This window comes from Pseudophryne corroboree, chromosome 6 (genome assembly GCF_028390025.1).
Source record: "Pseudophryne corroboree isolate aPseCor3 chromosome 6, aPseCor3.hap2, whole genome shotgun sequence".
In the NCBI taxonomy this organism is placed as follows: Eukaryota; Metazoa; Chordata; class Amphibia; order Anura; family Myobatrachidae; genus Pseudophryne; species Pseudophryne corroboree.
Genome location: NC_086449.1, coordinates 574,863,194 through 574,885,102, shown reverse-complemented (window position 1 = coordinate 574,885,102; position 21,909 = coordinate 574,863,194). Strand labels below are relative to the sequence as shown.

At 49.0% G+C, this 21,909-nt stretch overlaps 1 protein-coding gene across 2 annotated transcripts in view; it reads left to right on the top strand.

Annotated features, from left to right (window-relative positions):
• Nucleotides 1-21,909, top strand: part of KDM3B (lysine demethylase 3B) — a 308,304-nt gene that overhangs the window by 8,981 nt on the left and 277,414 nt on the right. For both annotated transcript variants that reach the window (XM_063927861.1, XM_063927860.1), the window contains exon 2: nt 216-383. In XM_063927861.1, the coding sequence (XP_063783931.1) occupies nt 216-383 (168 nt within the window). The remainder of the gene's footprint in view (nt 1-215; nt 384-21,909) is intronic.

The following is a 21,909-nucleotide window of genomic DNA, read 5'->3' as shown; positions in this document are numbered from 1 at the left end:
AATGCCCGCTCTCCCGACAAAACTACCTGTTAAGTCGGCGAGAACGGGACATCGCCGACTTAACTTTAGCTGAATTGAATAGCGTCGGGAGCTAATTCCCGGCGCTATTCTTTAGTTGCCGAATAGAATTGACCCCAAAGAGAGTAATATCAAGATTGGACAATCCAGTTGTGTGGTAAAGTGCTCAGCTGATTAATTGAATTGTTTTCCCACAGGTGTATGTGGAATTTGATGACAGAAGCTTTAGACCACATTCATGGATTCAAGTTCATGGAGAAGATGTTTTGGTAATCCTACTGGAAGGACCACTAGTCTGGTCACCCAGGAAAGAGCCCATTATTATCCAAGGCAGCAGAGTCTGCCCCACACATTGGCCTGCACTGGTAAGTAGCCTGCCTGTTACACAGATATTCAAATTGTTTAACTGGCTTGATTTCTAGACCATTTTAATCTCTGATATAGGGGTCAATTCAATTCGATGACTAGTTGCCAATTCCACTAGTTTACTTAAGTTTTGTCGACAATTGGAATTCCCACTAATTAAATTCTCGCCAATGTGACTGTTTAGTCGGCGATGTATATACAATTCCTGACAATTTGTTCTCCCTATAGGTTATAATAATGGTCAGACCAATTCAATGAACTCGCGGGTGGGGAGAGAGTTTGAATTCCCGACAATTTTAGGCTTAAACTCTCCCTTTTTTTCTCTCATCCCCCAAGGGGTGAGAGTTCACAAATGTTTGTTTTGAATTTAATACCAAGCTATTAGAAATGCTGTAAATAGGTCTAATTTTTCAATCCAACACATTTATATTCCAACTGGTTAGTTTAGCAAGTGGTTTGTCCCCTCTCCTTTCTTAGTTGTTTCAACTAACATATCTTGCTGCAATAGAGGATTTCATCTGAAGAAGTACAGCATGCACCTGATTGGAGTTTTAAGAGGACGCCGATCAAATCTTATCGTATAGTACATGATTACACAACTAGGACAGCAATGTGTTTTGTGCTGCAGCGCACCGCAAACAACATTGCAGTGGGGCAGTTATGTCAGAGAATGCTGGTTCTCCCTACAAAACAGCAGGTTTAAGTTGCGAGGACAGGCTTTCTCTGATTTACGGAGCGCTAAATTGATTATCTGCAGGAGCCCCCTACTGGCACTAGTTAATCCGTGCTGAAACTGAATTTACCCCTTCGAAAAACAGTTTTACTTAATTTAATATTTTCAGAAATTTTAAATAAAAAACTTTTGGACTGGCGGTGCCGTGAAAAAAATTCTGATACTCATGTGGTGATACAAAAAAGCTTGAAAAACCACTGCACTACACTACTAAAACCCCCCCCCCAAAAAAACACTTTACTACTGCTGCTACTCTACACCGCTCACCCTGCACACACTACAGTACTGCTGCTAATCTCTACTCCTGGCCCCACCTACAGTACACTACAGCCCCATACACACAGGGAGATTTCCCCAGAAATGTGTGCTGAGGAGGAGGGGGTCGCTCATGTCACCCAGCGATGAAATGAGTGATGTGCTAGATTGAGCCTGCATGCAGGCTCAATCTAGCACCGGCGATAGTGAAGCGTGGGGCCGCGCATTGCTATCGCTGTGGGGGTACACACGGAGAGATCCGTGCTTAACTTCTAAGCAATCTTGTCCGATTGCTTAGACTTTAAGCACTGATCTATCTGTGTGTACCCCCCCCCCCCCCCCTTACCTCTCACCTTATACACTACTTCACTCCCTTCCCTGCATAATCTGTCACTACCCTGCACTGTACCCCCCTCCCCGCACACACTATCTTGCACCCCCATCCCCACAAACACTATACTACAGCCACTACCCTGCACCCCACACCTAGTACACTAGGCCGGACAATCGGTTGATCGTCAGTTCATGCTACCATATTAGTAAGCTACTCTTAGTGCACATAGACCCCTGAGTATTTACTATGTGAGAACATAAGACATTTGCACAGGGGCAATTCCCAAAGTGAAAAGGGCAAACACATATGCATGGACAAATGTACTGCAGGTCAGTATTTTTGTAACTTTAGAAGTAATTTGGAGTTGGGTACATACCCATTTGCATAGTGAAATATCCACATTTGACCTGTGCATGCCTACCTCTCAACCAACACTCGGGTGCGGAATGGCTGACAGGTGGTAAGCATACCGGCAGCGGAACCTTGTGGGCTCTCTGCGCTGAGGGCTCGGTGGTGCCCTGCGCTCGCCACAGCTTCTATTCCTACTCTATGGGTGTCGTGGGCACCCACGAATGGGAATAGTCCCTGTTGGTCGGCATGCCGACCGTCGGGATAGTGAGGGGGCGGGATGTAGCGGGAGGTCATGTGATCGTCCGTCTCCTGACCGCCGGTCACATGAATACATCCCCCCCCCCCCCCAACACTCCCTTCCCCACACACAGTACACTACCTCTCACCCTGCATACCCCTCCCCGCAAACACTACTGCAGCTACCCTGCACACACTACACTACTTCTCACTGTACAGACTTTCCCCTCCATACTACCGCCGAACAAGTGGATACCTTTAAATACCTGGGTTCAACTATCAACGGTCAACAGATAGCCGCTACAAGTGACATCACGAGACGCATAGGTTGTGCCACAGCTGCCTTTGCATCTCTGAAAAAAGGCCTCTGGTACCAAAAGGACATTACCATTGCCACAAAAATTAGGGTATTCAACATATCAGTTAGAACAAATTTACTTTATGGTTTAGAATAATGGCAATACTTAAAAACAACTTAAAGCTGGAATGTTTCCAAATGAGTTGCTTACGAAATATATTTCAAGAAAAACGAATGGACCAGAGAAATTAAAACATTCGAAAACTATGCAAAGACCAACCCACAGTTGAATCCTATATTAAAAGACAGCGTTTAAAGTGGTTCGGACATGTCTGCAGAATGTAGCCTAAAAGAATACCATACCAGTGCCTAAATACTGTAACAAATTCCGGAGGAATGGAAAATAGTAAGTGATACGCTAAAGAAAACATGGCTAAAGTTGATAGCCCAAGATCTTCAACCATTACACTTCCATATTGATGATGCCAAGCAAGCCGCCCTAAACCAGTCACAGTTACGTGTGATTATTAGAGATTCCCTGCCTTTGGCTGTCACAGTGCCAGCAAGCTTACCCTACTGGTGCCAACGACAATTAAGTCACATTATAAAGCGATGATTGATGTTTTTCCACACTTCCACAGAACAATATACTGCTTTCTGCTGCTGCTACCATTCCTTTCATGTCAGTACCAAAATGGTTGTGGCTTCTACTCCAAAGTCTTGCCTTAACATTGCATTCCTGGGAGTAAAAGGAGGGAAAATAAGTCTCCTCCCTGTCCCTTCCCCCGACTTGCATATTTAAGTCAGACTAAATACAATATTCCTCCTTGAAGTGAATTGCAGACTAAAAAAAAACAAAACAAAAAACTAAAACACATTCCTGACAATTGAATTCCCGGGAGTTTGCAAATTCCCGACAATCATATTTAAGCCAGACTAATTACCATATCCCTCTCTGAATTGAATTGCCGACTAAAAAACACATTCCTGACAATCAAATTCCCGTGATGCACGGGAGTTTGTAAAGTCAGGAATTTGAAGACAAGCTCTCACTGAATTGAATTGACCCCATTGAGTATCTTTTTATTTTTTGATTTTATTTTTTGCTTCTAAACATTTGGAAACCTTTTTGGTTATGGGGCATTGTTTTTGTGACATATAAATGTATACATGTTCAATTGTGGTGTTAGTTGGAAAGGGAACATTTAAAAAAAAAAGAAATAAATCTAAAGATCTGAATTGTGTGTATCGAACAGACTGTCACCTCCAAGCAATGGCGGTGAGCATGATGTGACGTACATAGAGTTAAAAATCCCATGCTGCCTTGTCCTCTTTCTCCAATCGGACGGTGCAGTATGATTGGGCAGAGCTTGTCTGCAGGACTCGGTCTTTACTTTGTTGATTCCCCCAAAATATTTTTTTGGGTAAAATCCCTCCAGCTATCACCTTTTAACTGCTGGTTGTGGCTTCCTGTCATTGCTGCTCTGCAGTGAACAATCGTATCTCTGAGAATTCATCTTCGTGTCTAGTTAAATTTGTCAAATGCTTCTATGAAGACAGGATATCTTCTGCTGTTATTATATGTGGATTGGCTTGTAAGGTACACACTACAGGATGTCTGGCAGATGTGACATCGCAAACGATACATTGTAAGTGCATACACACTGTACAATGTTTTGGCTGCGACCACATCCCGGAGCACGCAGGGCAGTCACATCTTTTGCTCAAGTGCAGAACAAAAGATGTGCGACGTATACAAGCCGCGGTACCACGCATAGTCTAAGGTCACCCGTACCCACTGTCCTATGATACCGATATATCGTACGAGCGGTCGGCTCATACGATATACATTGGGTGCACATCGGACATTGTGTACCCAGCCTGAGAGAGCTCCTATATGGGGAATTGGGCTCTATAATTAGGTCAGTTAATAAGTCCGCAACCAGTGATGCTTTACATAGAGCTTTGTACTTTGAACGCACACATAGGAAACAGGCTCTATTCATTATAAGGGACTGATCAGTGGATCATTTCTGCTTCCCAGTTAACACACATGAATGGTGCTTTATAAATTAAATGAGACAGCCACATTTTTAAGAAAGAGCTAAGAATTAATGCCCTCTAAGTTGTAGTAATATTTTGCTGCTATTCATTATAATGCAAAGTACAATATAGAAGGTAATAAGAGGAAAGAGGAAGCAGTCTGCTGATTCATGTTTAGTGATGCATTTCAAGATTAGCCTATTAGCTGGGAGCAAGTGAGGCTATATGCAGAACTTGTGGTACCTTCAAACTCGCAGAGTTTTTTTTTTTTTTGATGCAGGGAGTGGCGAACAAGAAACTTTATCAATAAGAACATTATAATTTTTTTTTGTAATTTGCATACGTTTTGCACAGCTCCTCATCATTTATTAGCGGTAAAATACCTTTGGCTGCAATGTACTAACTCAAAAATATTAGGTGCAGCACTGTAGGCTGAAAGTTGCCAAAGCCCCCTGGATCCCGTGGAGCACAAGATTGACAGAAAGGGAGAGGGTGCTCCTCCTTTCCTAATCAGCCTGTGTTAGACTCATCTAATTGGCAGCTCCAGGAAACTGTGACTGGCTTATGAGCAAGTATGGTGCAGTATGGTTGGGCGGGTGTGCTATGGAGGGTCGACAATGTCTAGGTCGACCACTATTGATTGACAGTAGGTCAAAAGGTTGACATGAGGGTTTAAAAAAATAAGATTTTCTCTGACGTCCTAATGGATGCTGGGAACTCCGTAAGGACCATGGGGAATAGACGGGCTCCGCAGGAGACTGGGCACTCTTAAAAGAAAGGTTAGGTACTATATCTGGTGTGCACTGGCTCCTCCCTCTATGCCCCTCCTCCAGACCTCAGTTAGAATCTGTGCCCGGCCAGAGCTGGATGCACTTAGTGGGCTCTCCTGAGCTCACTAAAAAAGAAAGTATTTGTTAGGTTTTTTATTTTCAGTGAGATCTGCTGGCAACACTCTCTGCTACGAGGGACTGAGGGGAGAGAAGCAAACCTACCTGCTTGCAGCTAGCTTGTGCTTCTAAGGCTACTGGACACCATTAGCTCCAGAGGGATCGAACACAGGGCCCGATCTCGATCGTCCGTTCCCGGAGCCGCGCCGCCGTCCCCCTTGCAGAGCCAGAAGACGGAAGATAAAGATGAAAAACGGCGGCTGAAGACCCCTGTCTTCATTAAGGTAGCGCACCGCTCCGATAGCACACCACACACTCCGGTCACTGTTGGGTGCTGGGCGCTGGGGGGGGGGCGCCCTGGGCAGCAATTAGTTTACCTTTTGGCACAAATAGCACATAATACAGTGTATAACACTGTATATGTGCAAAAACTCCCGCCATTAACATTATGAAAAGCGGGAGAAGCCCGCCGCTGAAGGGGCGGGGCTATCTTCCTCAGCACAGCCAGCGCCATTTTCTCTTCACAGCTCCGCTGGAAGGACGCTCCCCAGGCTCTCCCCTGCAGTATCCAGTACAACAAGGGTAAAAAAGAGAGAGGGGGCACATAAATTTAGGCGCAAATTGGTCTTAATAAGCAGCTATTGGGAAAAATCACTCAGTATAGTGAAAATCCCTGTTATATAGCGCTGTGGTGTGTGCTGGCATACTCTCTCTCTGTCTCCCCAAAGGACTTTGTGGGGTCCTGTCCTCAGTCAGAGCATTCCCTGTGTGTGTGCGGTGTGTCGGTACGGCTGTGTCGACATGTTTGATGTGGAGGGCTACGTGGAGGCGGAGCAGGAGCCGATAAGTGTGATGTCGCCCCCTACGGGGCCGACACCGGAGTGGATGGATATGTGGAAGGTATTAACCGACAGTGTCAACTCTTTACATAAAAGGTTTGATGACGTAACAGCCTTGGGACAGCCGGCATCTCAGCCCGCGCCTGCCCAGGCGTCTCAGAGGCCATCAGGGGCTCAAAAACGGCCGTTAGCTCAAATGGCAGACACAGATGTCGACACGGAGTCTGACTCCAGTGTAGACGAGGATGAGACAAATGTACAGTCCACAAGGGCCATCCGATGCATGATTACGGCAATGAAAAATGTGTTGCACATTTCTGACATTAACCCGGTTACCACTAAAAAGGGTATTATGTTTGGGGAGAAAAAGCAGCCAGTGACTTTTCCCCCATCTGATGAATTAAATGAATTGTGTGAAGAAGCGTGGTGTTCCCCAGATAAGAAACTAGTGATTTCTAAGAGGTTACTGATGGCGTACCCTTTCCTGCCAACGGATAGGTTACGCTGGGAGACATCCCCTAGGGTGGACAAGGCGCTCACACGATTATCTAAAAGGGTGGCACTGCCGTCTCAGGATACGGCCGCCCTAAAGGAGCCTGCAGATAGAAAGCAGGAGGCTATCCTGAAGTCTGTATATACACACTCGGGTACTATACTGAGACCTGCTATTGCTTCAGCATGGATGTGTAGTGCTGCAGCAGCATGGTCTGATACCCTGTCAGACAACATTGATACCCTCGACAGGGATGCTATTTTGCTAACCATAGAGCATATAAAGGACGTTGTCTTGTATATGAGGGATGTGTCACAACTGAGGGTTTAGGCTGACGGGAGGAAGCCTCAGTTGTAGGGGCTGGAATGAAGTTAAACTTAGATGGTTTAATCAGACCCCTGGACATGTAAGTGTGGAAGGAAACCCGAAGGTGTGACCATGACAAGCAGGTTAAAAGTCAAATGAAAGTTTATTAAACAGACTCCGTATAATCACAACAGCGTTCACAGTCAGTATTAGCAGTGGCAGATAATACAGTTCCTGGATCACTAAACCATAAAAGGTATAACAGGGCACTGGTAGGTTGCAGAACGGATGTTATAGTCTTTGGGTAGAATAACCTTACCAGGCCAGGCTGTAGTAGTGGAGACAACCGAGGAACACGCCAGTAGGTGTATGAGATGATGCTGGTAACTGGAATGCACTGTAGGAGTCACTGGACGGAACCAGCCAGATGGTGGAGACACGGAGTTGAAACTGAAAGATGCTAGGGTGCGTGGAAACAGATGAAATGAAGAGTGGTTACCGGTGGTAGTGGATACTGCTGGTAAGTAGAAATCAGCTGGGAGAACACCGGCTCTTTAAGGAGGCTGAATTCTGTTGGAAGCAGGTTGCTGGAAACAGATGGGTTAATAGCTGAAAGCTTGGAAGCTGGAAGCAAACGAAGTAATAGCTGAAAGCTGGAGCAGTCACAGAGGATTGCAGAGTCAGGCTGGAAAGCAGGTGCGGGTCTCTTTGTGGATGCTGGAGACAGGAGCTGGAACCTGGAGAAACAAGCCACAGGAGAGAGAGACTGGAACAAGGTATGACATTCAAAGCACTGACATCTATCTGGCCTAGACACAGGATACTTATACCTGCTGCTATGCAGGCATTGGCTGGGCAATTATGCAGATTCCAGAGACGGTGGATTGGAGGAATTGGAGCATGTGATCAAATCCAACATGGCTGCGCCCATGCTGGAACCAGGAGGGAAAACCTGGTTTGGAATGAAATATGCAAACATAGATAATGGCGGCGCCGGCCGCGGAGGGCAGGAGACGTCATATAACAGTTACATGCTGAGACACATGAAGGACAGCGGAGACTGTGGGAGGCATGATAAATCACTCTGAGAGCACGCAGCAATAACACAGGAATGGCGGTGGAGGCCGCAGAGGACGGGAGACGCCATGTTGGATTCAAACATGGCGCCGCTGTGGTAGTGTCTCAGAATGACAGGAGGGATGTGCAGAGTGTTGACACAGATGAGATCCGGATTTGGAACGCTGGGCCAGTCTCAGAAGACACCTAAACGGCAGGTAATGGCGTCCAGATACCCGGATCGTGACAGGATGCACAGAGGGACATTTGCCGGCTGGCATCTAGAATTTATGCAATGTCCATTTCTGCCAGGAGAGTATTATGGACTCGGCAGTGGACAGGTGATGCTGATTCTAAAAGGCACATGTAGGTTTTGCCTTATAAGGGTGAGGAATTGTTTGGGGACGGTCTCTCGGGCCTCGTATCCACAGCAACAGCTGGGAAGTCGACTTTTTTACCTCCGGTTTCCTCACAGCCTAAGAAAGCACTGTATTATCAAGTACAGTCCTTTCGGCCTCAGAAAGGCAAGCGGGTCAGAGGCGCATCCTTTCTGCCCAGAGGCAGGGGTAGAGGGAAAAAGCTGCACCAGACAGCCAGTTCCCAGGAACAAAAATCCTCCCCTGCTTCCACTAAGTCCACCGCATGATGCTGGGGCTCCACAGGTGGAGCCAGGTGCGGTGGGGGCGCGTCTCTGGAACTTCAGCGACCAGTGGGTTCGCTCACAGGTGGATCTCTGGGTTCTACAAGTAGTATCTCAGGGATACATGCTGGAGTTCGAGGCGACTCCCCCTCGCCGTTACCTCAAATCAGCCTTACCAGCGGCTCCCAGGGAAAGGGAGGTAGTGCTGGCGGCTATTCACAAGCTGTATCTTCAGCAGGTGATAATCAAGGTTCCCCTCCAACAGGGACGGGGTTACTATTCCACAATGTTTGTGGTACCGAAACCAGACGGTTCGGTGAGACCCATTCTAAATTTGAAATCCTTGAACACTTATGTAAGGAAGTTCAAGTTCAAAATGGAATCGCTCAGGGCGGTTATTGCAAACCTGGAAGAGGGGGATTTTATGGTGTCGTTTGACATCAAGGACGCTTATCTGCATGTCCCCATTTACCCACCTCGCCAGGAGTACCTCAGGTTTGTGGTACAGGACTGTCATTACCAATTCCAGACGTTGCCGTTTGGTCTGTCCACGGCACCGAGGGTATTTACCAAGGTAATGGCCGAAATGATGATACTCCTTCGGAAGAAGGGAGTTATAATTATCCCGTACTTGGACGATCTCCTTATAAAGGTGAGGTCCAAGGAGCAGTTGTTAGTCAATGTAGCACTGTCTCGGGAAGTGCTGCAACAGCACGGCTGGATTCTGAATATCCCAATGTCGCAGCTGATTCCTGCGACGCGTCTGCTCTTCCTGGGCATGATTCTGGACACAGAACAGAAGAAGGTGTTTCTCCCGGTGGAGAAGGCCCAGGAATTGTCATCTCTGGTCAGGGACCTCCTGAAACCAAAACAGGTGTCGGTGCATCACTGCACGCGAGTCCTGGGAAAGATGGTAGCTTCTTACGAAGCAATTCCCTTCGGCAGGTTCCATGCAAGGATCTTTCAGTGGGATCTGTTAGACAAGTGGTCCGGATCGCATCTTCAGATGCATCGGCTGATCACCCTGTCCCCGAGGGCCAGGGTGTATCTGCTGTGGTGGCTGCAGAAGGCTCATCTTCTCGAGGGCCGCAGATTCGGCATACAGGACTGGGTCCTGGTGACCACGGATGCAAGCCTCCGAGGTGGGGGGCAGTCACTCAGGGAAGGAACTTCCAAGGACTGTGGTCAAGTCAGGAGACTTCCCTCTTCACATAAATATTCTGGAACTAAGGGCCATTTACAACGCCCTGAGTCAAGCAGAACCCCTGCTTCAAAACCAACCGGTGCTGATTCAGTCAGACAACATCACGACGGTCGCCCATGTAAACCGACAGGGCGGCACAAGAAGCAGGATGGCGATGGCAGAAGCCACAAGGATTCTTCGATGGGCGGAGAATCACGTGCTAGCACTGTCAGCAGTGTTCATTCTGGGAGTGGACAACTGGGAAGCAGACTTCCTCAGCAGGCACGACCTCCACCCGGGAGAGTGGGGACTTCATCCAGAAGTCTTCACGCTGATTGTAAATCGTTGGGAACGGCCACAGGTAGACATGATGGCGTCCCGTCTCAACAAAAAGCTAAAAAAATATTGCGCCAGGTCAAGGGACCCTCAGGCGATAGCTGTGGACGCACTAGTGACACCGTGGGTGTACCAGTCGGTTTATGTGTTCCCTCCTCTTCCTCTCATACCCAAGGTACTGAGGATTGTAAGAAAGAGAGGAGTAAGAACTATACTCATCGTTCCGGATTAGCCAAGAAGAACTTGGTACCCAGAACTACAAGAATTGATCTCAGAGGACCCATGGCCTCTGCCTCTCAGACAGGACCTGTTACAGCAGGGGCCCTGTCTGTTCCAAGACTTACCGCGGCTGCGTTTGAAGGCATGGCGGTTGAACGCCGGATCCTAACGGAAAAGGGCATTCCGGATGCAGTGATTCCTACGCTGATAAAGGCTAGGAAAGACGTGACAGCACAACATTATCACCGTATATGGCGAAAATATGTTGCTTGGGGTGAGGCCAGGAAGGCCCCTACAGAAGAATTCCAGCTGGGTCGATTCCTGCACTTCCTACAGTCAGGAGTGACTATGGGCCTAAAATTAGGATCCATAAAGGTCCAGATTTCGGCCCTATCTATTTTCTTTCAAAAAGAACTGGCTTCACTGCCTGAAGTTCAGACGTTTGTTAAGGGAGTGCTGCATATTCAGCCCCCTTTTGTGCCTCCAGTGGCACCTTGGGATCTTAACGTTGTGTTGGATTTCCTGAAATCCCACTGGTTTGAGCCACTTAAGACCGTGGAGCTAAAATATCTCACGTGGAAAGTGGTCATGCTATTGGCCTTAGCTTCGGCTAGGCGTGTGTCAGAATTGGCGGCTTTGTCGTGTAAAAGCCCTTATCTGATCTTCCATATGGACAGGGCAGAATTGAGGACTCGTCCCCAATTTCTCCCTAAGGTGGTATCAGCGTTTCATTTGAACCAACCTATTGTGGTGCCTGCGGCTACTAGGGACTTGGAGGATTCCAAGTTACTAGATGTAGTCAGGGCTTTGAAAATATATATAGCCAGGACGGCTGGAGTCAGGAAAACTGACTCGCTGTTTATCCTGCATGTGCCCAACAAGCTGGGTGCTCCTGCTTCAAAGCAAACTATTGCGCGCTGGATCTGTAGCACGATTCAGCAAGCTCATTCTGCGGCAGGATTGCCGCATCCTGAATCGGTAAAAGCCCATTCCACAAGGAAGGTGGGCTCTTCTTGGGCGGCTGCCCGAGGGGTCTCGGCTTTACAGCTTTGCCGATCTGCTACTTGGTCGGGTTCAAACACATTTGCTAAGTTCTACAAGTTTGATACCCTGGCTGAGGAGGACCTTGCCTTTGCTCATTCGGTGCTGCAGAGTCATCCGCACTCTCCCGCCCGTTTGGGAGCTTTGGTATAATCCCCATGGTCCTTACGGAGTTCCCAGCATCCACTAGGACGTCAGAGAAAATAAGAATTTACTCACCGGTAATTCTATTTCTCGTAGTCCGTAGTGGATGCTGGGCGCCCGTCCCAAGTGCGGACTCTCTGCAATACATGTATATAGTTATTGCTTAACTAAAGGGTTATTGTTATGAGCCATCTGTTACTGAGGCTCAGTTGTTGTTCATACTGTTAACTGGGTATGGTTATCACGAGTTGTACAGTGTGATTGGTGTGGCTGGTATGAGTCTTACCCTGGATTCCAAATCCTTTCCTGGTAATGTCAGCTTCCGGGCACAGTTTCCCTAACTGAGGTCTGGAGGAGGGGCATAGAGGGAGGAGCCAGTGCACACCAGATATAGTACCTAATCTTTCTTTTAAGAGTGCCCAGTCTCCTGCGGAGCCCGTCTATTCCCCATGGTCCTTACGGAGTTCCCAGCATCCACTACGGACTATGAGAAATAGAATTACCGGTGAGTAAATTCTTATTTTAAACCTACCGGTAAATCTTTTCCTCGTAGTCCGTAGAGGATGCTGGGACTCCGTAAGGACCATGGGGATAGACGGGCTCCGCAGGAGACATGGGCACTTTAAGAAAGACTTTGGATCTGTGTGTGCACTGGCTCCTCCCTTTATGCCCCTCCTGCAGACCTCAGTTAGAGAAACTGTGCCCAGAGGAGACTGACAGTACGAGGAAAGGATTTTAGTTAATCTAAGGGCAAGATTCATACCAGCCACACCAATCACACCGTATAACCTGTGATATACAATCTAGTTAACAGTATGAACAACAACATATCATCGGTCCGTAACCGACGAAACTATAACATAACCCTTATGAAAGCAATAACTACCGTATATACTCGAGTATAAGTCGACCCGAATATAAGCCGAGGCACCTAATTTTACCACAAAAACCTGGGAAAACTTATTGACTCGAGTATAAGCCTAGGGTGGGAAATGCAGCTCTACACGTACACAGACCTCATTGTGCCAGATGTGCCCCACAGTGCCAGATGTGCCCCACAGTGCCAGATGTGCCCCACAGTGCCAGATGTGCCCCACAGTGCCAGGTGTGCCAGATATGCCCCACAGTGCTAGATACTTACCCTCCGTCGCTCCCGCGCTGTCTTCTGAAGGAGGGACACGGTGAGCGCAGCGCGCGGCTCTCCTGTGTCCCTCCTGTATCTCCGGCGGCAGCGGCGTGTGTTAAAGGAAGTGCCGGTTCGTGCACTTCCTTTACCACTCAGACGCCGCTGGAGATGCAGGAGGGACACAGGAGAGCCGTGCGCTGCGCTCTCCGTGTCCCTCCTTCAGAAGACAGCGCGGGAGCGACGGAGGGTAAGTATCCAGCACTGTGGGGCATATCTGGCACACCTGGCACTGTGGGGCACATCTGGCACTAAAGCTGACTCGAGTATAAGCTGAGGTGGCTTTTTCAGCACAAAAAAAAGTGCTGAAAAAGTCGGCTTATACTTGAGTACATACGGTATATACAAGTCTTGCAGAAATAGTCCGCACTTGGGACGGGCGCTCAGCATCCTCTACGGACTACGAGAAAAAGATTTACCGGTAGGTTTAAAATCTTATTTTCTCTAACGTCCTAGAGGATGCTGGGACTCCGTAAGGACCATGGGGATTATACCAAAGCTCCCAAACGGGCGGGAGAGTGCGGATGACTCTGCAGCACCGATTGAGCAAACAGGAGGTCCTCCTCATCCAGTGTATCAAACTTATAGAACTTTGCAAAGGTGTTTGACCCCGACCAAGTAGCAGCTCAACACAGCTGTAGTGCCGAGACTCCTCGGGCAGCCGCCCAAGACGAGCCCACCTTCCTAGTGGAATGGGCCTTAACCGATTTTGGTAACTGCAATCCTGCCGTAGAATGCGCCTGCTGAATAGTGTTACAGATCCAGCGAGCAATAGTCTGCTTTGAAGCAGGGCCACCAACCTTGTTGGCTGCATATAGGGCAAACAGTGCTTCTGTTTTTCTGATCCTAGCCGTCCTGGCCACGTAAATCTACAAAGCCCTGACCACATCAAGGGACTCAGAATTCTCCAAGTCCCGTGTAGCCACAGGCACGACAATAGGTTGGTTCATATGAAAGGATGAGACCACCTTAGGTAGGAATTGAGGACGGTCCGCAATTCCGCTCTATCCATATGGAATACCCGATAGGGGCTTTTATGTGATAAAGCCGCTAATTCCGAAACTCGCCTAGCCGAAGCCAAGGCTAAGAACATGACCACCTTCCAAGTGAGATATTTCAACTCCACTGTTTTAAGTGGTTCAAACCAATGTGACTTAAGGAAACTTAACACCACGTTAAGGTCCCAAGGCGCCACCGGAGGTACAAAAGGAGGCTGAATATGCAGTACTCCCTTCACAAGTCTGTACTTCAGGCAGAGAGGCCAATTCCTTTTGAAAGAAAATGGATAAGGCCAAAATCTGAACTTTAATGGAGCCTAATTTTGGGGCCCAAATTCAATCCAGTTTGTAGGAAGTGAAGAAAACGGCCTAGATGGAATTCTTCCGTAGGAGCATTCCTGGCCTCACACCAAGAAACACATTTTCGCCATATTCGGTGATAATGTTTAGATGTCACATCCTTCCTAGCCTTTATTAGCGTAGGAATGACCTCATCCGGAATACCTTTTTCCGCTAGGATCCGGCGTTCAACCGCCATGCCGTCAAACGCAGCCGCGGTAAGTCTTGGAACAGACAGGGACCCTGTTGCAACAGGTCCTGTCTTAGAGGAAGAGGCCACGGATCTTCTGTGAGCATTTCCTGCAGATCCGGATACCAGGTCCTTCGTGGCCAATCCGGAACAATGAGTATTGTTCTCACTCCTCTTTTTCTTATTCTCAACACCTTGGGTATGAGAGGAAGAGGAGGAAATACATAGACCGACTGGAACACCCACGGTTTCACTAGGGCGTCCACAGCCACCGCCTGAGGATCTCTTGACCTGGCGCAATACCTTTGTAGCTTTTTGTTGAGACGGGACGCCATCATGTCTATTTGGGGCAATCCCCACCGACTTGCAATCTGTGCGAAGACTTCCTGATGAAGTCCCCACTCTCCTGGAAGCAGGTCGTGTCGGCTGAGGAAGTCTGTTCCCGGAATGAACACTGCTGACAGTGCACTTACATGATTCCGGGGTCGTGTCTGCTCCCGGAATGAACACTGCTGACAGTGCACTTACATGATTCTCCGCCCAGCGAAGAATTCTGGTGGCTTCCGCCATCGCCACTCTGCTCCTTGTGCCGCCTTGGCGGTTTACATGAGCTACTGCGGTGACGTTGTCCGACTGAATCAGCACCGGTCGTCGCGAAGTAAGGTCTCCGCTTGACGTAGGGCGTTGAATATTCCAGGATGTTGATGTGAAGACAAGTCTCTTGACTTGACCAAAGGCCTTGGAAATTTCTTCCTTGTGTGACTGCTCCCCAACCGCGGAGGCTCGTGTCCGTGGTCACCAGGATCCAATCCTGAATGCCGAATCTGCGGCCCTCTAGAAGATGAGCACTCTGCAGCCACCACAGGAGAGAAGCCCTGGGGGACGGGGTGATCCGCTGATGCATGTGCAGATGTGACCCGGACCATTTGTCCAATAGGTCCCACTGGAAAGTCCTTGCATGGAACCTGCCGAAGGGAATGGCTTCGTATGTCGCCACCATTTTTCCAAGTACTTGAGTGCAATGATGCACTGACACTTGTTTCGGCTTCAACAGGTTCTTGACTAGAGTCATGAGTTCCTGCGCTTTTTCTTCCGGAAGAAAAACCCTTTTCTGGTCTGTGTCCAGAATCATGCCCAAGAAGGACAAGCGAGTCGTAGGATCCAGCTGCGACTTTGGAATATTGAGAATCCAGCCGTGTCGCTGTAACACCTTCAGTGAAAGGGATACGCTGTTCTGCAACTTCTCCCGTGATCTCGCTTTTATGAGGAGATCGTCCAAGTACGGGATAATTTGTGACACCCTGCTTTCGCAGGAGCACCATCATTTACGCCTTTACCTTGGTGAAAATTCTCGGGGCTGTGGAAAGCCCAAACAGCAACGTCTGAAATTGGTAATGACAATCCTGTATCGCCTGATGAGGAGGATATATGGGAACATGCAGGTATGCATCCTTTATGTCCAGCGATACCATAAAATCCCCCCCCTTCCAGGCTGGCGATGACCGCTCTGAGCGATTCCATCCTGAACTTGAACCGTTTTAAGTAAAGGTTCAGGGATTTTAAATTCAAAATGGGTCTGACCGAACCGTCCGGTTTCGGGACCACAAACAGGGTTGAGTAGTACCCCTTCCCCCTCTGAAGCAGGGGAACCTCGGCCACCACTTGTTGAAGACACAAATTTTGAATCGCCTGTAACACTATCTCCCTTTCCAGGGGAGAAGTCAGTAGCGCCGATTTGAAAAACCGGCGAGGAGGCACCTCTTCGAATTCCAGCCTGTATCCCTGGGAAACAATTTCCATTGCCCAGGGATCCACCTGTGATTGAACCCAGATGTGGCTGAAAAGTCGAAGACGTGCCCCCACTGGAGCTGACTCCCTCAGGGGAGCCCCAGCGTCATGCGGTGAATTTTGCAGAGGCCGGGGAGAACTTCTGTTCCTGGGAACTAGCTGTGTTATGCAGCTTTTTTCCTCTGCCCTTACCCCTGGCAAGAAAGGACGATCCACGTACTCTTTTTTTTTTTTTTTTTCTTTTTTTTTTTCTCTGACGTCCTAGTGGATGCTGGGGACTCCGTAAGGACCATGGGGAATAGACGGCTCCGCAGGAGACTGGGCACATCTAAAGAAAGATTTAGGACTATCTGGTGTGCACTGGCTCCTCCCCCTATGACCCTCCTCCAAGCCTCAGTTAGATTTCTGTGCCCGGCTGAGCTGGATGCACACTAGGGGCTCTCCTGTGCTCCTAGGAAGAAAGTGTTTGTTAGGTTTTTTATTTTCAGTGAGACCTGCTGGCAACAGGCTCACTGCATCGAGGGACTAAGGGGAGAAGAAGCGAACCTACCTAAGTGGTGGTAGCTTGGGCTTCTTAGGCTACTGGACACCATTAGCTCCAGAGGGATCGAACACAGGACCCGACCTCGTCGTCCGTTCCCGGAGCCGCGCCGCCCTTACAGAGCCAGAAGCAAGAAGGTGGTCCTGAAAATCGGCGGCTGAAGACTTCGGTCTTCTCCTCCAAGGTAGCGCACAGCACTGCAGCTGTGCGCCATTGCTCCTCATGCACACCACACACTTCGGTCACTGATGGGTGCAGGGCGCTGGGGGGGGGGGGGGGCGCCCTGAGCAGCAATACTGACACCTTGGCTGGCAAACTGGCACCATATATAGCCCCAGAGGCTATATAGTTGCTTTTTAACCCCTGCCAGAATCCATAAAAATGCGGGAGAAAGTCTGCGAAAAAGGGGCGGAGCTATCTCCTTCAGCACACTGGCGCCATTTTTCCCTCACAGCTCCGTTGGAGGGAAGCTCCCTGGCTCTTCCCTGCAGTCAATACATTACAGAAAGGGTTAAAACGAGAGGGGGGGGCACAATTTAGGCGCAGTATACAATATATATATATATATAGGCAGCTATAAGGGAAAACACTCTTATATGTGATATCCCTGTGATATATAGCGCCCTGGTGTGTGCTGGCATACTCTCCCTCTGTCTCCCCAAAGGGCTTTGTGGGGTCCTGTCCTCTGTCAGAGCATTCCCTGTGTGTGTGCTGTGTCGGTACGGCTGTGTCGACATGTATGAGGAGGATAATGATGTGGAGGCGGAGCGAATGCCTGTAAATGTGATGTCACCCCCTGCGGGATCGACACCGGTGTGGTTGGACTTATGGAAGGATTACGTGAAAGTGTCGACTCCTTACACAAAAGGTCGACGACACAGAACAGCCGGCTACTCAGCTTGTGCCTGTTCCAGCGTCTCAAATGTCATGGGGGGCTCTAAAAACGCCCGCTACCTCAGATGGCAGAAACAGATGTCGACACGGATACCGACTCCAGTGTCGACGACGATGAGACTAGTGTACCCTCCAAATAGGTCCACCCGTTACATGATTGAGGCAATGAAAAATGTATTACACATTTATGATAATACCCCAGGTACCACATAAAAGGGTATTATGTTTGGTGAGCGAAAACTACCAGTAGTTTTTCCTGCATCTGAGAAATTAAATGAGGTGTGTGAGGAAGCGTGGTCTTCCCCCGGTAAGAAATTGATAATTTCTAAACGGTAATTGGCAGCGTACCCTTTCCCGCCAGAGGATAGGTCACGTTGGGAAACACCCCATAGGGTAGATACAGCGCTTACACGCTTATCAGAAAAGGTGGCACTACCGTCTCCGGATACGGCCGCCCTGAAGGAACCTGCTGATAAAAATCAGGGGGTTACCCTAAAAGATATAGTCACACACTCGGGCATTATATTGCGACCAGCCATTGCTTCGGCATGGATGTGCAGTGCTCCCGCTGCGTGGTCAGATTCCCTGTCGGAAAATTACTATGGATAGGGACAATATTTTGCTGACAATAGAGCATATAAAAGACGTGGTCTTATACATGCGTGATGCACAGAGGGATATTTGCCGGCTGGCATCAAAAATAAGCGCTAGGTCCATTGCCGCCAGACGGAGGTTATGGACTCTACAATGGTCAGGCGATGCCGACTCGAATCGGCACATGGAAGTTTTGCCCTATAAGGGGGTAAAACTGTTTGGGGATGGTCTTTCAGACCTCGTTTCCACAGCTACTGCTGGGAAATCGACTTTTTTGCCACAGGCTACCCCACAACAAAAGAAAGCACCGTATCATCAAGTACAGTCCTTTCGGCCCCAGAAAAGCAAGAGGGCTAGAGGCTCATCCTTTCTGCCGAGAGGCAAAGGTAGAGGAAAAAGCTGCAGCACACAGCTAGTTCCCAAGAGCAGAAGTACTCCCTGCGTCCGGTAAGTCCACAGCATAACGCTGGGGCTGCTCAGGCGGACCCGGGTACGGTGGGGGCCCGTCTCAGAAATTTCAGCGCCCAGTGTGCTCTCTCACATGGATCCCTGGGTCCTTCAAGTAGTATCTCAGGGGTACAGGCTGGAGTTCGAGACGTTCTTCCCCCCCGCCGTTTCCTAAAATCTGCCTTACCGGCACCTCCCTCTGCCAGGGAGGCGGTGTTGGTGGCTATTCAACACTATAATCACAACAAGTGATTGTCAAGGTGCCCCTCCTTCAGCAAGGAAGGGGTTACTATTCCAAAATCGTTGTGGTACCGAAACAGAACGGTTCGGTGAGACCCATCTTAAAATTAAAATACTTGAACTTTTATATCAGAAGATTCAAGTTCGAGATGGAATCGCTCAGGGCGGTTATTACGAGCCTGGACGAGGGGGATTACAGGGTCTCCCTGGACATCAAGGATGCGTACCTGCATGTCCCCATTTACCCTCCTCACCAGGAGTACCTCAGATGTGTGGTACAGGACTGTCACTATCAGTTCCAGACGCTGCCGTTGGAGTTGTCCACGGCACCGAAGGTCTTTACCAAGGTAATGGCCGAAATGATGATACTCCTTCGCAAGAAGGAAGTTTTTATTATCCCGTACTTGGACGATCTCCTGATAAAGGCGAGGTCCAAAGAACAGTTGGTAGTGGGGGTAGCACTCTCTCTGGAAGTGCTACAACAGCACGACTGGATTCTCAATATTCCAAAGTCACAGCTGGTCCCGACGACACGTCTTCTGTTCCTGGGAATGATTCTGGACACAGACCAGAAAAGAGTGTTTCTTCCAGTGGAAGCACACGAGTCCTGAAAAAAAAATGGTAGCTTCGTACGAAGCATAATTCCATTCGGAAGGTTCCACGCAAGGACGTTCCAGTGGGACCTGTGGGACAAATGGTCCGGGTCCCATCTACAGATACAACAGCGGATAACCCTGTCGGCAAGAAACAGGGTGTCGCTGCTGTGGTGGCTGCAGAGGGCTCATCTACTAGAGGGCCGCAGATTCGGAATACAGGACTGGGTCCTGGTGACCACGGAGGCCAGCCTTCGGGGCTGGAGTGCAGTCACACAGGGAAGAAATTTCCAAGGAGATTTCGCTTCACATAATTATTCTGGAGCTAAGGGCCATTTACAATGCCCTAAGCCAAGCAAGGCCCCTGCTTCAGAACCAGCCGGTACTGATCCAATCAGACAACATCACGGCGGTCGCCCATGTAAACAAACAGGGCGGCACAAGAAGCAGGATGGCGATGGCAGAAGCCACAAGGATTCTCCGATGGGCGACCTACACCCGGGAGAATGGGGACTTCTTCCAGAAGTTTTCCAAATGCGGGTAAACCGTTGGGAATGACCACGGGTGGACATGATGGCGTCCCGCCTCAACAAAAAGTTGAAAAGATATTGCGCCAGGTCAAGGGACCCTCAGGCGATCGCTGTGGACGCTCTAGTGACACCGTGGGTGTACCAGTCGGTTTATGTGTTTCCTCCTCTACCTCTCATACCCAGGGTACTGAGAATAATAAGAATGCGAGGAGTGAGAACCATACTCGTGGTTCCGGATTGGCCAAGAAGAGCTTGGTACCCGGAACTTCAAGAGATGCGGGCAGAGGACCCTTGGCCTCTGCCGCTCAGACAAGACCTGCTGCAGCAGGGACCCTGTCTGTTCCAAGTCTTACCGCGGCTGCGTTTGACGGCATGGCGGTTGAACACCGGATCCTAAAGGAAAAGGGTATTCTGGAGGAAGTCATCCCTACCCTGATCAAAGCCAGGAAGGATGTCACCGCAAGACATTATTACCGCATTTGGCGGAAATATGTTGCTTGGTGTGAGGCCATGAAGGCCCCGAAGGAGGAATTTCAACTGGGTCGATTCCTGCACTTCCTGCAAGCAGGGGTGACGTTGGGCCTCAAATTGGGGTCCATCAAGGTCCAGATTTCGGCTCTGTCGATTTTCTTCCAGAAAGAACTGGCTTCACTGCCTGAAGTTCAGACTTTTGTCAAAGGAGTTCTGCATATTCAGCCTCCTTTTGTGCCCCCAGTGGCACCTTGGGATCTCAATGTGGTTTTGGCATCCCTGAAATCACATTGGTTCGAACCACTTAAGACTGTGGAATTAAAATATCTCACGTGGAAAGTGGTCATAAGATGGATAGGGCAGAATTGAGGACTCGTCCTCCGTTTCTCCCGAAGGTGGTCTCAGCTTTTCACTTGAACCAACCTATTGTGGTGCCTGCGGCTACTAGGGACTTGGAGGATTCCAAGTTGCTGGACGTAGTCAGGGCCCTGAAAATGTATGTTTCCAGGACGGCTGGAGTCAGAAAAACTGACTCGCTGTTTATCTTGTATGCACCCAACAAGCTGGGTGCTCCTGCTTCTAAGCAGTTTATTGCGCGCTGGATTTATAGCACTATTCAGCTGGCGCATTCTGCGGTAGGATTACCGCAGCCTAAATCAATAAAAGCCCATTCCACAAGGAAGGTGGGCTCATCTTGGGCGGCTGCCCGAGGGGTCTCGGCTTTACAACTTTGCCGAGCAGCTACTTGGTCAGGGGCAAACACGTTTGCTAAATTCTACAAATTTGATTCCCTGGCTGAGGAGGACCTGGAGTTCTCTCATTCGGTGCTGCAGAGTAATCCGCACTCTCCCGCCCGTTTGGGAGCTTTGGTATAATCCCCATGGTCCTTACGGAGTCCCCAGCATCCACTAGGACGTCAGAGAAAATAAGATTTTACTCACCGGTAAATCTATTTCTCGTAGTCCGTAGTGGATGCTGGGCGCCCATCCCAAGTGCGGATTGTCTGCAATACTTGTACATAGTTATTGTTACAAAAATCGGGTTTTGTTGTGAGCCATCTCTTCAGAGGCTCCAACTGTTATCATACTGTTAACCGGGGTTCCTATCACGTGTTATATAGTGTGATTGGTGTGGCTGGTATGAGTCTTACCCGGGATTCAAAATCCTTCCTTATTGTGTCAGCTCTTCCGGGCACAGTTCCTAACTGAGGCTTGGAGGAGGGTCATAGGGGGAGGAGCCAGTGCACACCAGATAGTACTAAATCTTTCTTTAGATGTGCCCAGTCCCCTGCGGAGCCGTCTATTCCCCATGGTCCTTACGGA